The sequence below is a fragment of the Alosa alosa genome, chromosome 14 (genome assembly GCF_017589495.1).
Source record: "Alosa alosa isolate M-15738 ecotype Scorff River chromosome 14, AALO_Geno_1.1, whole genome shotgun sequence".
Lineage (NCBI taxonomy): Eukaryota > Metazoa > Chordata > Actinopteri > Clupeiformes > Clupeidae > Alosa > Alosa alosa.
In genome coordinates this window covers 32,772,416-32,790,989 of record NC_063202.1, presented here as the reverse complement: position 1 = coordinate 32,790,989, position 18,574 = coordinate 32,772,416, and the positions used below count along the sequence as shown (strand labels likewise).

The window sequence follows — 18,574 nt, the reverse complement described above, 5'->3', positions numbered from 1 at the left end:
TTTCGATACTTGAAGATGAGTCATGAAAAAATATTTTCACTTAAGTCGTACATTTGTACGGAGCCTGGGAAGGGTCACGTTCCCTCGCAATACTTTTTGCGTTCCCTCGCAATAACTCGATTTTGCTGCTCCCCAAGCGAGCCGCGCCCCATCCCAGGTCGAATTGGACAAATGATACTTTAAAATCCTCACTTTAATGTTACTGTGTGAGGCTGGCAACTATAATTATGCCAGTTCATAAGGAGCCTCACAGCTGTGCAAGTTGCAGCAACTATTTCTCCTCTCACGGATCCTGTTCTCTCGTGAATCCATGTTGCCGTCTGCTGTGTGTGTGTGTGTGTGTGTGTGTGTGTGTGTGTGTGTGTGCATTGAGTTAGCCTACCCTCTCCCCAGCTCTCCCTCCACTAGATCCCACTCACTCACTGTGCGCTCTGATATGACACTGACAATGAACTAATACGCTGACAGCGCTGCATGAATGGGGACTGAAATATACGGAGCCCAAGTTGAAACCTTCTTCATGGAGTACTGAAGATAAATGAATTATGCTAAAGGCCTACTTATTGTACACCTGAACATCAGGAGCCTGATGCCTAAAATTGATTTATTGCGAGTTTGGCTTACTTATAACAAACCCCATGTGATTATTATCTGAAACTTGGTTAAATAGCATTATTACCCGGAGAGAAGAAATACTCTTTTCTGATTGGCTGGTGGGGTGGCTATTAATTCTGAATAACAGGACACAGTTCCATATCAATGCTTATGAATGGTAACTATAACAACCATAGTAGGACGACGATTTGCAGCACTCTAGAATCTTTGGTTGCAGGCTTCGCAACAATGGAATCAACTGTAAACAAGCTAACTGTCCAGGCTAAAGTTGTACAACAAGCTGAACTAGTGAGCTTCTTTTTAAACGGAACCGCGTGTTTCTTTTGCTTTACAGTGGCAACCGGGTGATAAGCGGGATATTGGCCATCGAGGTGTGTCCAGTTATACGGAATTAATGGACTCAGGCGGAGGCCTGACGCTGCGCGTCGGGGAGTTTTTTTTGCCCCTCGCCCTCGTCCATTAATTCCGTATAACAGGACACCTTGGCGGCCGTTATCCCTTACGTATTTCTGACAAGGACATTAAACTTGATAACTATGTATCATTTAGGAAAGATAGAGGATCTAGAGGTGGGGGACTACTAACATATGTCACATCAAATTTGACTGCTGATCTTGCTCTTCCTGAGGAGAGCCCCCAGTATTTTGAAGGACTTTTTATTAACATTACTTTTCATGAAAATAAACGTCTAATTATTGGAAATATTTATAAGCCATCATCTGCTCCAGCAGAAACCACTGATTTTATTTTGTCTATTAATTCCCTAAACCATTCTACTGAAAAAATTATACTTGGTGATTTTAATTCCAACTGGTTAGACCGCTCTTCGCAAAAGGTTCGCACTCTTTTTAACAGTATAAATTTAACAGAAATCATTTCTGAACCTACTTCATCTCTGCTGGACTGGATACTAGTCTCCCACCCGGGCAGAATAACTCAATCAGATGTGCTACCTGATTCTTTTAGCGACCATTCAATGGTATTTTGTGTCTGGAAAATTAAAATGGTCCATCCGCCTCCCAAACTGATTAAGGTTAGGCATATTAATAAAATTAACCCTGAACACTTCATTCAAGACATCTTAAATGTGAATTGGGGAAGACTTCAACTAATTCCAACTGTTGAAGAAGCCTGGCAATTCTTTTATTCTGAATTTCTGCAGGTAATAAACAAGCATGCACCATTGATTTCAAAGAAGGTCAGAGATCAAAATCTACCCTGGATTAAAGGAGAACTTATTGCTTTACTTAAACAAAGAGACAAGGCCTGGGGAAAATTTCATAAAACCAGAGATTCTGCAGACTGGAACATCTACAAGGAGCTAAGGAATAGATGCAAAACTGAAACAAGGAATGCTAAGGCAAGTTACTTAAAGGATAGCCTAGCAACAGATTTAAAAAATCCCAAGAAATTTTGGAAAAAATGTAATAATCTTACGAACAAATCCTCAAAAACCTCCACAACCCATATTAGTTTAAATGACCAAACGGTAAGTGAACCTGTATTGATTGCTGAGGCATTCAGTCATCATTTTGCTACAATAGCAGGGCTCCAGAGTGCGACCAATTTGGTACATGCAACCTAATTTTTCAAAAGTGCGACTAAAAAAAAATCGGAGGTCGCACCGGTGCGACCAGCTATTCGAGAGAGGAAAAAGTGCCCGCATTGAAACTCTACCTTTGGTTCAATAACAGACACATATTTGGCCAATATCGTGGTTTAAACAAATCACAGATAGTGAAGGACGGGACCTCCCCTCTTATTGGCCGTGGCCCAGTGCCTGTGAGTAAATTTGAAAATGCGTGTGCTGCAGAGAGAGAGAGAGAGAGAGAGAGAGAGAGAGAGAGAGAGAGAGAGGTCAGAGACCCGTCAGATAAACAGAGTGGATGTAGTTGCATTACAGTGTGGTCACATAGGCCGAGATAAATGTACCCTCTCCCCACTGCCTTTCGGCGGCTGTTTATCGTTTTTCGTTGCCTACGATAGGCCTATAGTGAAACTTCCCTTCACCGAGTTCAGTCCGAAATAATTATTCACCAGAAAAATAGTTTGAATGTAAACCCGACGTACAGGAATGCCACTTGCGCCAAATTTATAGGAGTCATTGCAGATGAAAAAACATCTTAAAATTGCGAACAATGCATACAAGGCCTTCGCGAACGACAGAGATACAGATATCGCCGAAAAGGAGTCGTCCATTGACCGCAGTTACATGCAGGAGTAACCCGTTTTCAACAGCAATATTCGCTTTCTTGCTACGAAGTTGTGTAAACTCATTCTGATGGCATCAATCAATTTAATCCGGTATTTGGCGCAAACCGAATATCGCTGCTAAATTTAAAGCCCGAATATTCCCTGCATGTCTAACTGTGGTCATTGTGTATGGTGAATTGAATTGGACAAATTTAGATTGAGCATGGCATTGAGCATGGCAAGTCATTGCAATAGCCTATAATAATAGGCCTACCATTTTGTTACTGCATTAACCATAGTGATGTTCTTATTGAAAATTTAAAAATACTAAAATTAAAAAGTAAATTGCATTGTGGGACAGTCAAATGATTATTGCAATCATCATTGCAAAATCACATAAAAATCCCCCAGGCTACTTGGAACATCTTTTTAAATTGTGCTCAAATACATTTCTATAGAAGATGCTAGCATGGCGAGCTGGTTTAGCCAAGGCCTAAAGATCATGAAGGATAGTATGTAAGACATTGAGCCATGAGATGTGCAGTTTGAAGCCCTTTAAAGACGGGCACTGTTAATTTACTCACTGTTATTTTTATTTAATTCATCTTGAGATGTTTTAAATTTCAGCTCAGTGAAGCACTTAAAGCACCAACACTTTATTAAGTTACTTTTCTTGTAGAATTCTAAATCATAAGTCATAGGACAACCTACATAGGACAGTAATTAAGGAAAAAAAGTGAACCTGCTGCGGTTGAAAATTTGGGTGCACCTAACTTTTGTGCTGGTGCACCTAAGAAAAAAAGTTAGGCGCACCAGTGCAACCAGTGCAAAAAGTTAGTCTGGAGCCCTGAATAGGGCAAACTATGTCAGGTAACTCCCATTATGGGTCAACCCTGACTCAGGGTAGGAGTAGCAGTTCCTTTTGCTTTCAGGGTAGCGAATCCAAATTTAAATTAATTGATAAGGGAGTTCCTCAAGATTCATCGTTGGGCCCACTTTTGTTTTCAATTTTCATTAATGATTTGCCTCAAATATGCTCTGATAGTCAAATTCATTTATATGCTGACGACACTGTATTGTACTGCTCCAATGCCAATATTTCTCAAATTCAACATTCTCTCCAATCTGACTTCAACAAAGTGAAACAGTGGTTTCTTTCATAAGCTTCTCCTGAATAAAGAAAAATCGTATAGCATGCTGTTTTGTACTCGACCCAGCTCTCTGCCATTCATTAATTGATCAGTCACTCTTCTTGACGGAACATTATTAGAAAGAGTGGAGGAGTTTAAATACTTTGGTGTCTGGCTGGATTCTCAGCTTTCCTTTAAACCCCATATTAATGCAATTTCCAAGAAAATAACTGGTTGCTTAAAATCTCTTTATCGTTCCGTTGATTGCTTTGCACATAAAGTCCGCAAAAGAATTGTAACTCAGTTAATTATTCCAATATTCGACTATGCAGATGTTATCTATGGCAACACCCCTGAAACACATCTTCGTCCTCTCAACGTACTATATAACAGTCTCTGTAGATTTGTACTTAGGTGTCCTTATAGGACACATCACTGTGTGATGTATGAAACTTTGGACTGGCCGGCACCCAAGACCAGAAGACAGCTCCACTGGTCAACTTTTATTTTCAAATGTATTCACTTCATTGTCCCCTCCTTACTTGAAAGACCTATTATCCTCGAAATAAGGAACACAAAAAGGTATTGCGAGGGAACACAAAAAGTATTGCGAGGAAACTCAAAAGTGTTGCGAGGGAACGCAAAAGTATCGCGAGGGAGCGCAAAACTATTGCGTGGGAACGCAAAACATTTGCGAGGGAGTGCAAAACTATTGCGAAGGAATGCTATTGCGAAAAAATATTTACCAACGTGACCCTTCCCGGGCTCCGCACTTTTGACATGGACAGCTATTTGCCACCTGCACTTCGTTGGAGTTTACCTCGACTGGAAACCACACAGCTGGATAAACTGAGGTAATATATGTTTTTACATCAGTTCTAGTTATGGTTTATCTTAATTTGTAGTCCTAAAATCATGTTATTTGACAGAAATATGCTTTCTCATCAGTGTCAACATTATTGCATAGTGGGGGCTAGTGCATTGTCATGTAACTTTAGCTAGCTGCATTACTCTGAACTGCTTTCAGTATTCTCGTTCGCTTTTGATGTCAGTTATTTTCATCTGACAATTTCATTTAAAAACCTGTTAGTATATAACCTGTAAGTAAGTTTGTTTTTTAGTACCAATTTGCTTGTTAGGTAAGCATTATATTGGCAAGTCAGTATAGCATACCAAAGCTGAATAAATCAATGGGCACCGCGTTTCTAAGTTGCGTCGTTACCAGCCAGCAGTCAGACCAACCGATACCTTGTCTTAGCTGAATTACTGAAGCTAAGCAGGTGTGGGCCTGGTTAATACTTGCATTGGAGACCTCCTTGGAAAACTGGGTTGCTGCTGGAAGTGGTGTTGGTGGGTGGCCAGTAGGTGGCACTCTTCCCTCTAGCCAAAAAGATCGACCCCAATGCCCCAGTGCAGTGACAGGGACACTGCACTGTAGGAGATGCCGTCCTTTGGATGAGACGTTAAACCAAGGTCCTGACTCATTGTGGTCATTAAAGATCCCATGGCACTTATCGCAAAGAGTAGGGGGTTCCCTGGTGTCCTGGCTAAATTCCCAACCTGGCTCATTCAATCTGGCGTCCCTAATCATCCCCCACTGTAATTGGCTCATTCACTCCCTCACTCTCCACCTGGTGTGTGGTGAGCGTTCTGGCGCATAATGGCTGCCGTGCATCACCCAGGTGGGTGCTACACATTGGTGGTGGTTGCTAGTGAGGTCCCCCCTTCCATGTGATGCACTTTGAGTGTCGAGAAAAAGCGCTATATAAATGTAATGTGTTGTTGTTCGTTACGTTCTCTGACCTGAAATAAGTTGAGGGATATTTTTACTCCTCTCAATATGTAGTTGTAGAAAACAAGATGTGAAATCACAGATTCTGTCAGAAATGTTAACTTACTGCCTTTCCTCGGGTTGTTACCTCGCTAGGCAGTTTGTAGTGAACTATTTTAGCTTGCTAACTTCTAAATGACAAACATCAGACGTGCTTGTCTCAACATTTTCTAAGATAGCATGACTTGATAGCTATTCTACTCCTCTCAATATGTAATTATAGAAAACATGATGTTAAACCAGCCAGGCAATCAGATTTAGGGTAGCCAAACCCATGTGTAATAAAATGACTTTTCATACTTCTAAATATTTTTGAGTTACTCAGAATGCTTCAACAGTTTAGGCTACCTCTTATTGTGTATAAATTAATAAAGGTATTACATTTGTATGATTTCACTGTTGTTTCAGATGGAGGATGACAAGACCTACACAGACCTTCTTGCAGGCCTGAAGAGGTAGCTGACTGCTGATGAGCTTGCGCTCACAATGTTTGAGACCATGAGAGGATGGAGGAAGAAGGTATAGATTTAGGTGGTGTGCGCAGGGTGGTGCAGACTGACACTAAAACATTGTGAAATAGACTTATGTTGTTTTTACTCACGTTATTGTCCCAGGCATATGTGGTTTTACCAACAGGATCGGGTGGGAGGTTGTGCTTAGTAGGCCGTCGTATGCAAACACACAGTGCAGGGGCATGGGACGAAGAGACCCCAGAAGAGTTTCACAGTTTTCTGGGATTGATCATTGACATGGGGCTTCACTTCCCTCCCTAATATCCATTGCTACTGGGGAACCAAGTCTCTGCAGGGATCAGGGAGTGTTGATCAAATGATAAATACATATTGTATACACTTTTTCTCCACTGACATTGCCGTTGTCAGTAGTTTCTTATTACTTCAAGTTTGGCAATGCAGAATCTGGTGTTGAACCTAGGTTTGGTAGCTACAGCCAGAAAGACTTTGGAGAAAATCTATCACAACAGCTGGCAGGCATTTCCGTCGAAATTTCAGCCTTGCCTTCAGCTGCTCCAACGACTACTCTGTCGTCTTTACAAGTACTTTTCAAGTACATTTTCCTGTACAGCAGGAGCCAAAGAAAAATTGTTGGCTTTGTTATAAAAAATATATATATAATAACTAGGGCTGTCAAAAAATAACTGATTCATTTTGATTAATTAATTTGAGAATAAATAACTGATTAAAAAAAATAGCACAGATTAATCGATTCCGTATGACGTTTAACCCCGAGCCGTTCTAGTCAGTAACCATTAGACTGTAAAATGAAGGAGGGAGAAGAAAATGTGCTGCCTAGATCATTGATTGGAACATTTACTTCGGCCTGATGGTGTTGATAAAAATAAAGTGTTGATTAAAATAGTCCTCTGCTGCAGCAAAGAATTTGCATATCACCAGATAAGTGTTCGTCAACTCTAAAGTTGCACATCAATGCAAAGAAATAATGTTGACATTGAGGGGAGTGTTAATTTATTTTCATAGTGTCCCCTAGGTTGTATGTGGCCTGAAATGCCTTGAATGTGAAAAAAAACTTTTGAATTTATTTCCTCAGCATATTAGGTCATATCATAGATTATTATGGCCATTATTTGAACAGTGAAAATAATAATAAAAGAGTTTTTGAACTTTAATGTCACTAATGCTGATTATTCAATGATTCATTTGAATTTAAATATTTAAAATACTTTACTTTTACTAAAAGTATTTTAGACAAAATACTGGTTACACCAATTGACATTAAATCGGTTACACTAATTGACCATAAAACGTTTATAGCAATAGGACAAGAAATTGACACAGAAAATAGGCATCAAGGTAAACTGAGTTGGATATTTTGATATGTATTCATGTCATTCATCATATTCCATATCAAATATAATTTCATAACATCAATGAAGAAACTTGTGTTCTATTTGATTTCAGATCAGTTCTCATACAATTTTAGTCTATACCCATTATTTTCAAAGAGAGTGTGATAAATGGCCCTATTTTCGCCATGCAAAACCTGGTGCAAAACGTATTATTATTCTGACGCAAAAAAAATTCCTATCTTACACTTCACTTTTATTAAATAATGTGCCCAGGGGTGTGGAAATTACCGACATAAGGTGTGGTCTGGCACATGATCTAAAAATCGCTATCTTACATCTAAACTGACCAAGAAAAGTCTGGTCTATAGCGAAAGGTGCATATGAAACACAACTGAAGACGCACGGTCACGAGATGTAAGCAGCAATTCCTCTGCAGAATAAATGTCCTTAGGTTATTTATTCAGTAATTCGAACATTATAGGGGGAAGCTTTTTTCAGGTTTTTGCTGGTAACCCATTGTCAGTCAATAGTGAAAGTAATTAACTGTGTATAACTGTTTTGTCGTTGACTATGACACCACGGTGAAGTTAGTTTCACTTTGCCTATAGTTGAATTAATAGACAAGTGCAGATGTGTATAGCCTATACTCTGCTAGGTTTTAGTAAAGAATGGCTTAGTGGAATACCTGTTCCATAATGGTCTTTATGCATAAAGCAGATTCCTTCAAATATACCGCTGACTATCAAAATACTGATGCGCTGTTTGATGTTGCCCTGCTTGCTGTTAAAGGGAATGACAGATGTCCTCCTCATTGGCTTAAAGGATGTTACGCCCAAAAAACACCCATGACTGATTAAGAAACATAAGAGCCACCTTTTTGCGCCAGGCACCTGATGTTTGATAACAAAACCACCCCAAATGTGGACTGGACAAACCCCTAAATGTATTTATGCTATTCGCTAGTGACCATGCATTTTAAATTGCTAAAATAGGGCCCAAAGTGTGTGTGAGAGAGAATAAGAGTGAGTGATGGAGTGGGTATGATAATTTCTTAACAACCAACCAACAGCAGGATCTGCGTTCACTTGCACTCTGTGGCGAGACAAGTTTTCCTTGCTTGTAAGTGGCATCCATTGGGGGACAAGAGGTACATTTTATATAAATGTATTTATATTATTTATTTATAATTTGAACATACTGTTTACATACATCATAATAAAATATTAAAAAATAATTATGGAAGTTTAAATTTAAATGAAAAACTTTGACATTTCAAAAATCGCTTAAATTGCAATCTAATTAAACCCTTTTAAAGCGATTGTTCATGCTAAACATTTAGTCACTATTTAAATTATAAAAATAATATAATTGGCACCTCAAATTACATACTCTTGGCCCTGAATCTGACCAAACTGGTCTCAAACAGAAAAGAGTCAAATGGTGTAACCGGTTCTATTTAAAAGCAAAATTTGCAGGCATTATTATGGACAACTATACACTTCACCTTTATGTGAATATCCAAACACAGTTTTTACATTAAATTTAATATTTTATGATTTATAAACATTTTCAAAAGGTCATATCATTTGACATGTAACCTTAGCTTGCCTGGCCATGGCCTAAAAACACTATTATGTTACTTTAAGAGAGTTGCTAACCTTGACTCATAGTAGTTGGGGTTTTGAAGGGTCCTTCTCTATGACAGTTTCCTGTCACATGATCCTCTGGCATAATACATACAAAACCATACATACCACTTGACATTTTAAGTGGTTGATGTGACAGACACGATTCCCCATATTAATTAAAACATTCAGAACAATGGGGTTTCATTACTTGTATTACATATAGAAAAGTTATTCTGCAAGATCATGCCAGATTATTTTAGAAGGGATTTTGGAGAGAATTTCACATTTTTTTCAGCAAGTGTAATTATTTGGTTCATGTTTTTGTGGTTACACCGTGTTGACAATTTTACCGAAATTCAGTTAATACTTCAAAATTAAATAAATCCAAAACTTTAAGATTAGGGTTTGATGAAAATTTTAACAATTTTAAATGTATGTAACCCATATGTACACAAAAAAAATGAGCGTCACGTCATTGACCCATGTACAGTTAACAACAAAATGATTCATACCCCTGGCAAATATTGATTTAATGCTGATTTTCTCTTTATCAATATGTTTGTTCTGTCACATGCCAAAAGTTTGTAAGACAATGTGGGAAAAACATGGAATTAAAAAAAAGAAGAATTATTCATACCCTTTTTAAATAATAAATGGAAACATCTTTATTTGCATTCACAACTCTTAAAAGGGTTCTTATAATATCTACCAAGCCTCTCCATGTCTCCACAATGATTCTAGACCACACCTTTTTAACAGCAATCCAGGTTTTCAGTTAGGAACAATTATTTGCCATCACTTTTGCCTTGTGGTCACTTTTTTGACGGATTGAGATCTGGACTCTGGCTCTGCCACTCTAAACTGTTGATATTGTTCTCAGTTAACCATTTCTTGCCTTGTTTGGCTGTATGTTTTGGATCATTGTGTGGTTTAATGGTCCAATGATGCCCATTAAGGCAGGTCTCTTGGCAGACTGCCTGATCTTTTCCACCAAAAATCTCAATGTAGGCCCTTTTTTTAGTGTTACTGTTTACTTTGAGAAGTTCACCAGGTTCCATTGTCTGAAAAACACCCAAAACTACATTTTAACCTTCTGATTACAATGGTATGTTTATCCCATTGATGGTCTGTATTATATATATTTTTTTGTGTAAGGTCATCCAGCACCAAAATTGGAATGTTCGGCATGGGCACGAAAGGGTTAAACTCAATATACTATTGCAAGTTCACTTGAGTATAAACTATCCACTTTAATTAATGTCAGTAATGTTATTCAGCTAGTTGTCATTTCAAAGAAATTACACTTCTCCGTTTAAAATGTTACCTTAGCTAGGAAGCTAGCTAGCTTGCTAGCAACCGGGCAGTAACTGTCAGCAGCATGGTCTGATATTAAGTCATTTTTTTACAAATCTGAACCCTAAAAAATTACACTATTAGGCTTGAAGTGAAATTAACACTTACAGATTATGACAAAATTTTCCAAAAACCCCTCAACAAATCCAGAAAGACATAATGACCAATTTATTGGTAAAATTCCACATGTTTCCCATTGACATTAGTGCAGCGAGGGCTTACTCTGGTCTGCATAAAGGGGGATTTCCCCCCCTCACCCTTGCAATAATCGAATGCGGAAGTTGTCGAACATTTTCACCTCTCGCTCTGCTTTAACCCTCTCTGGTTTAGTAGTGTGTTTATGGAATTTTTTGACCATTCTTCCAGAAGCGCATTTGTGAGGTCACACACTGATGAGAAGGCCTGGTTCTCAGTCTCCGCTCTAATACATCCCATAGGTGTAATCGGGTTGAGGTCAGGACTCTGTGCGCGCCAGTCAAGTTCATCCACACCAAATTATGTCATCCATGTCTTTATGGACTTTGCTTTGTGCACTGGTGCACAGTCAGGTTGGAACAGGAAGGGGCCATCCCCGAGCTGGGCTTGGTCCCTTAGTTCCAGTCAAAGGAATTCTGAATGCTTCAGCCTCAACCAAGAGATTTTGGACAATTCTATGCTCCCAACTTTATGGGAACAGTTTGTGTCACTTTACCGTTCAGAGGGGAGAAGGATAAAAGCATGAGTTTTTCCCTCCATATCAACTGTTGCCATGAGTAAACAAAACTAGTCAACAAGCATTGCAGATGTTAAACAGCTAATTTCTGCTGTTTTGTACAGGGCAACTGTTCATATCATTCTCCCGTTTATGCATCTCATTAACTTTTGTTTTGCATGCAACACCCATTGTTGATGACGCCTCCATGGTTCGGGAGTACGGTTCAAGAACGGGTTCTCGAAAAAAACGCCTAGAGAGGTCAAGGCAGACTACAGGAGGAGGATAGAGGACCACCTGAGAAGTAACAACAGCGGGCAGGTGTGGCAGGGAGTTCAGCATCTATCTATAAATTGCAGGAACGTCTGTCTGTGTAGTGCCGCATATCTGACGAACCGTTGGCCCGATTGATTTGATAGGAAATGCAAAAGATATTGTGAAATATATTGGTATGAGAAGCACACGTTGGGTTTTTTCCACTCTACGTTAGCCACTCCCCCTCTCACACAGCACAGTGCGGGACCAGAGACAGAGAGGATAGAAGTGGAGCTATGGTGGCACTGAATCAGGGCACAGCACAGGTCAAGATGTTTGGATTATTATCATGTCTGACGTCAACAATTAAAGATTCCCTGTATGAAGTTTGTTTTGCATAAAATGATTCCACGGTTTTTGCAACAACATGCCAACAAACACGGGTATGCAGTGGCTATTCAAACTGATGGGCAATAAACTGACACTTCGAATAGCCCAGGCTACTTTGGACTTGAGACTTTGAATAAACAAACAACAATTCCGACTGCAAGGTCCCAAATTGAAACGAGCGATAGGCTAATGGTCCCAAATTTATCAACGTTTCAGAATGCCACACAGCTAGACAACGAGTGGCAGACAGAGCGACATGTCACTTATGCTACCAAAGACGCAGGGACACGTGCTGAAAGACTGTGCAGATGAGCTGGCTGGAATCTTCACAAAGATCTTCAACCAGTCCCTGGCGCAGTCCACTGTCCCACTGTCTGAAATCCTCAACTATAGTCCCCCTGCCCAAGAAACCTCACATCTCTAGCCTCAACAACTACCGACCAGTGGCACTAGACCCAGTGGTGATGAAGTGCTTTGAGAAACTGGTCCATAGTCACATCACAGCAGCCGAGCAGGCGAGTCTGCCTACAGAGATGCCATGTCATCATGGTGCAGGGCCAACAACCTGCTCCTCAACACCTCAAAGATCAAAGAACTCCTCATATATGGCTTTCATATATAACCTCTGGAGTATATGCGGAGGTTTGTCAAACGAAGGTCCTAAATATGATGCTAACCTGCGGACCTTATACTGACCTTATACGGACCTATGTGTGAACGACATACACGCACATTACAGAATCTCTGTGTGGTTGTCGAGTGAGGGGTGGGGGCTTGTAGAGTTCACAAGAGGCGAGATATGACTCAGAATATATGCGGCCGCTGTCACAGCTGCTGTTTGTTTACAAAGTGTAGGCTATGCATTATGTAGGCTAAAGAAGAAAAATATATTGTGCGTAGGCTAATACTTGAAGTAGTCACGTAAGTGTGCACTTTAAATTGACCTACAGTATTTGTATGTGTGCTTTGAATAAACACATTTATCTGTTTTCAACGTTATGTAGCAGAATTACTTGGCTATTGAACCCCAAATCTGGTTTGCGTTGGAGAGAGCATGCACGAACTTTAGCACGAGCCAATTCAGTAGGCTAACTCAAGACTTTAAGGCCATCATATACAATGTTTTTAAGCAACATACAAAATACTAACATAACAGTGAAGTGGTTCGTTTTTTCATGGTTTATTTTTCCAACCCTACTGTCCATGTGTCTATTGCATTTACGTAAGGAGCTTGGAACAAAGTTGGGTTTTCTTCGTTTTCATTTTCTCTAGGCATATTTATGCTCAACAAATATCAGCGAGCTCAGCAGTGAGGTCATGAGAAGGCTATCAATGAACAGAAAACCGACCGTGTTGGCTAACAATTTATTAAATACTCCTGTTATTGTCGCCAACGACGTCGCTGTAGGCTACTGCCTTTTCAGCGCCTTCTGCTTATGATGATTTGGCCTTTTGAATTCCTTTGGCCTTTCGATGCAGTTGTAGGCTACATCAACGTGTCTCTTGCCATTCCCTTCATGTGTTCTATCACAATGCTGTCTGCCCTCATGGACAGTAGCTCCGTGATGTCTGCATCTTTCCAGGTAGGAGATTTTCTGGTCAGCACTATGCCACTCCATCATAATACTGGCATTTAAGTCAGATTTAACCACATGGACGCACGAAAGAAACGTCACCAACACGCCCTCACTAGGTGTGAGTTTTAACCGCATGTTCTACGCTTCATTCAGACACAGCACATTTACATAATGTCCGGAGGAAATACTAGGGGGGGAGTAGTAGAACAACCGGCTAAATTCGGACTTCCATATGACCGGTTATGTCGTTCAGATATACGGCCCCCACCGTTTAACATCCACAGAACCTCCAGTCTTACACGTATGTCTGAAAGCGCTTATAGACTACAGGAGAAACAAAACAGAGATCCCACCATTAACTGTGGGACTGTGTGGAGAGGGTGGCAGACGCTTTCCAGGAGTCCTTGGAGGAGAGCCTATCCTGGAGTACGAACACATCTGAGCTGCTGAAAATGGCCCAGCAGACTGTAATTCCTGAGAATACTCAGGAGGAATAATATCACACAAAGACGGCTGGTGTCCTGTTACCGTGCCTCCATTGAGAGCATACTAACATACTGCATATGCGTATGGTACACCAGCTGCACAGCGGCTCAGAGGTAATCGCTACAAAGGGTCATCAACACCGCCCAAAAGATTGTCGGCTGCCCTCTCCCCACACTGGAAGAACTACACAGTTCCTGGCACTTTAAATTTCATTGTACCTGTGACAATGACAATAAAGACACTCTATTCTATTCTCTTCCATTCTGCATCTGCCGATTCTGTAGTGCTCCTTGAGCATGTTTCACTGGTTCCAGAGGATTCAACTTTCAACCCGTTTTAATTGTTGGAGCAGTTTTCTTGACGACTGGATTCTTGGACTATGAAAGAGTTATCTCTAAGCTGGTCTTAACAGTTGCAGTTGAAGATAAGCTGTCAAAACTTCTCAGATCTTGGGAAATCCGCTGTCACATGTATCTAAAATGACTAGTGAGAAGATAAAATTCACATTGCATCACTTTCCATTTGCAATGTGCTTTGCTGAATTTCAACAAATATTGCTTTTATTTTGCGCAAAACTGAAATGGAAACACAGCTAGTGTGCAAATGTGATTGAAGTGTGTGACAAAAGTGTGGTTGTATTTTGCATGAAAGATACAGACAAAGGCCTTCAAAATCCTTCTCATTATCCCTTTCTTTAAAGTTTGTAGGATATACAATAGATTTTGCAATAACTAGGCTGTTTGACATGAAAAATCCAATTTTCTAGTCTGATTTACTTAATTATCCTACCAAGTGAAATATGCATCTATGAAATTGTTTCTGCTCTTCCTGCTAATCTGATCATTTTCCTCATCTTCACTGTCATACAGACCAACTGGTACTGTATCTTTGGCAGTTAATTTATGCCTTCCTAATTGAGCAATTATAACCTTAAGAAATATTTACATTGAAATATTACCTGGTTCCTGATTCTGACACCAATCCACAACTGGTCGTTCCATCCTTGTCTTTATTACCATTTGACATAACTTTATTCCCTGAAAATTACAAAATGAAAAAAATACCTTTAGTGGAGTTATTTGGTAACCCATTAAGCTCATGTTCAATTTAAGCCCATTTTCAACATTAAAGTCAAATAAAAAAAAAAGGTAGAAAAATATTTTCAGCATTTTAACCAATCCAGCAATTCAATTCCAGCATTTTCTATTCACATTCACCAATTTTGTGTTAGCCCCTTCTCACACAAAGTTACCCACTGATGTTTCAGGACCCAAAGTTTGTTTGCTGTGTTTTAGTATTTACATTATGTAAAATGAATGATACATGTTTTGATTTTAAAATAGTACCATATCAATTTACAGTATGCAATTGTTTCTGCATATGCTAGTGCACAGAGATACTCTCTTAGTCAAATCATTAGTCTCATTGAGAGATACAGTGGTAAGGATCTAATCAAGTACGCCTATACACAATGAATGTTTTCTAATTCATTTGACGTTAAGGCGAGACTAGCAGATATCACTATGAAACTTCCCCAGTTGATTACTTACATTAATATGAAAAATATTAAATAAATAAGTTTTCTGTAATTTAATGTTTATATGCAAATTAGGCATTATCTAATTAAATATGCACTACACTTTATTTATTTATGTGCTAATTTGCATACATTTTATTTAATTTCATTATGTTAACATATTAGATACTGAAAATATTAGAGGGATTTATGAATATCTAAGTTACTTATGTTTTTAGAAATAAAATGTCATATAAATCAGGCTAGGAACTATCAACAAACCCCTCTGTAAAGGTCTTGTATATCATTAGGTATAAGACTGGAAAGTTTGATGTATGTAAGCGCTTCTGAAGAGGAGATTTTGTTCTCAGAGTTGGAGAGGAAACTCTTTTTGAGAAAACAGCCATGAAACACAGCCAATGAGATTCCATTCTCAGCCTAGACTAGGCTATGAACTTGCGATTGGCTGCTGATACAAAGGAAGTGTCCATATTTGGATTGCACAGCTTCTTTTTTGTAGAAATGGAGATATAACGTCTTTCATGAAATATGAAGTGTTGCCTGTAAACTTTCCGGGAAGTGATCAGCGAGACCTGGCACCTAGTGATAGACCCACGAAAATGGCCTGGTTTTGACCTGACGTGCATGCGTCACTGATTCAACCCAAAGCGGCAACCGAGTTATGATAAAATGTCCAGATAAAATGTCCAGATTGTGCGTTTTCATGAGTTTTCGATCGTCATATATTTCATTTCCATTCATCACAGAGTTCCCAAAATCACATATAAGGTGTGTTAGAGTGTCTAGTTTCGTAATTTTAAAAAAATATTACGTTTTTTGCACTCAACACATGGGAAGGAAAAACGTAATATTACATTTTTGGCACTCAATGAGTTGAGTTGATTAATCGGATACATTTTTTTTGCATTTTTAAACAACCAAAACAAATAATGCATAACGAAAATGACATGGCTGTAAAATGATCAAGCAATTGCCACAGAGGTATTTATTCTAACTCCAACATTTGGCTCCAAAACTAAGCCCATTTATTGTAATTTACCAATTTAGTGTTTATAAGTGCCAGTGCCAACAATTAAATAATGTTCAAAATGCTCTCTGTAAAATTGCAGCCTCTTGTACATGACTTAGCTGGGCGAACAAAGCTGTCCATACTATGTTGTGAAGTGCTGGGAGGGAGAAGAGGGAAAGCAATTTAATGTATTAATATGCACAAGTTTCATGCTGTAATCTAGACCTGACATCAAAGTAAATATCTGTTTTATGTAGATTTCTACACCTGCAGCATTTGCCATTAGGCTACTAACAAAAAATAATTTCTGGGGTTAGCCTATTTGCTACGTGTGTGTGGAAGATGGGGGTGCATGCATGTGTGTAAGAAGGGGTTCTTTTTTAGGCATACTGTCTTGCAATTGAACGTGAATAAGTTTACTATTTAAAAACATCAAAGCTAAACATTATATCACAACATCGCTACAACAGTATGTGATTTAAAATCAGCCAACATCAATGTAGGCTATAGCCTTGGCTACGTAGATAGATAGGCTAGATAGATTGATAGATAGCCTACTTTATTGACGCTTGGTGAAACAGCATGGAGTGGATGTTTTCGGTTCAGATGCTTGTTCTTTTCTTTTTTGAGTATGTAATGATCCCAAAACTTTACTTGAAAACTTTAGACATTCTCTGCCATTTATGGACATCTTGACTCAGAATGTATCACGATTCACGCACTAGTGGTGTGCTTCCTGAACAACGGTCCGTGTGGAACAATCAGATCCCTGCGCGTATAGTGCGCGTCATAGGAATTTAACGAGGCTTCGAGGCAGGGTTTTTGCCTCGAGTATTTTTTGTAATCGAGTTATTCGAGTAACTCAATGAATCGTTTCAGCCCTAGTGTGTTTGTGTGTGTGCGTGTTTATGTGTGTGTGTGAGTGGTAGTGATGTTAAAACAGGTAAGGTGTGTGGGGGTGTATGTGAGTGTGTGGTGGTGGGTTAAAGACAGCAGGTAGAGATGTGTGTGGGGCAGAATGTGTGTGTCACTTTTATTTATTTATTTATTCATGCTAAATGCAAGACAATACAAGAGCATGAAAGGGCGATCCCTAAGAAGCAAGAAATGCTTATAGCAGGGACCCTATTTTACTCTTTCAATGACTTGGCCATTGATAGAGAGACCGGTATTTTCAATATTATTTGTATTGTTTGTGGAGCGAAATATAATATAGTTTGTTTTATTGATATTTAGTGATAATTTGTTGCACTTAAACCAAGTGTCCACTTTAAACAACTCCTTGTTTGCGGTTTCCTGCCAGACAAGAAGATTTTTGTGAGACAGGATCAGGTTGGTATCATCTGCAATAACACTTTATGAAAGGCATCAGAGACATCTAGGTCATTGATAAAAAGGGTGAACAGAAGAGGCCCGAAAATGGATCCCTGGGGGACCCCAAGAGTGACCGTTTTCTGAACTGATTTATGGTCGAACTGCTCTCTATTCTGAAGGTAGCTTTTGAACCATCTTCATGCCTCTGATCCCATAATGCTGCAGTTTGCTAAGTAAAACATTGGAATCAATGGTATCGAATGCTTTTGATAGATCCAGAAATATCCCAATAGCCTGTTTGTTGTTGTCTATGGCATGACTGATGTTTTCTAGAAGATCAAGGATAGCCATGCAGGTAGTGCTTTGTTTCTTAAAGCCTTACTGAGAGGGGACAAGTATGTTATATTTATCAGCCTCTCCCTAAACTTCCTGGGCCTTTCCTTGGTGGTCATCTCAGCCGCTCACAATGCTCAATTCTAAAATCAATGCTACTTTGCGGCCTAGCTATATGAGAGACATTCTTCATCCTGAGTAATAGTGTTAAGGTTTACATTATTTTCAATGATCAATCAATGTAAATTGATAAATATATTCAGATCAATACTTAAATTGCGTCGTATCAAAGGACTACCTTAAAACGACCAGTTCCAACACTGCACGGAAATAGTAATATTATGAAAATATTTGAGACAGAATTGACCTTGTGTGCAGTCCATCTGTTCCAGTGATGTCTTCTGTCC

General features: G+C 39.2%; 1 protein-coding gene across 1 annotated transcript in view; it reads right to left on the bottom strand.

Annotated features, from left to right (window-relative positions):
- Nucleotides 1-18,574, bottom strand: part of dnaaf1 (dynein axonemal assembly factor 1) — a 72,106-nt gene that overhangs the window by 50,005 nt on the left and 3,527 nt on the right. The window contains exon 2 of the mRNA XM_048263546.1: nucleotides 14,933-15,011. Coding sequence (XP_048119503.1) covers nucleotides 14,933-15,011 — 79 coding nt within the window. The remainder of the gene's footprint in view (nucleotides 1-14,932; nucleotides 15,012-18,574) is intronic.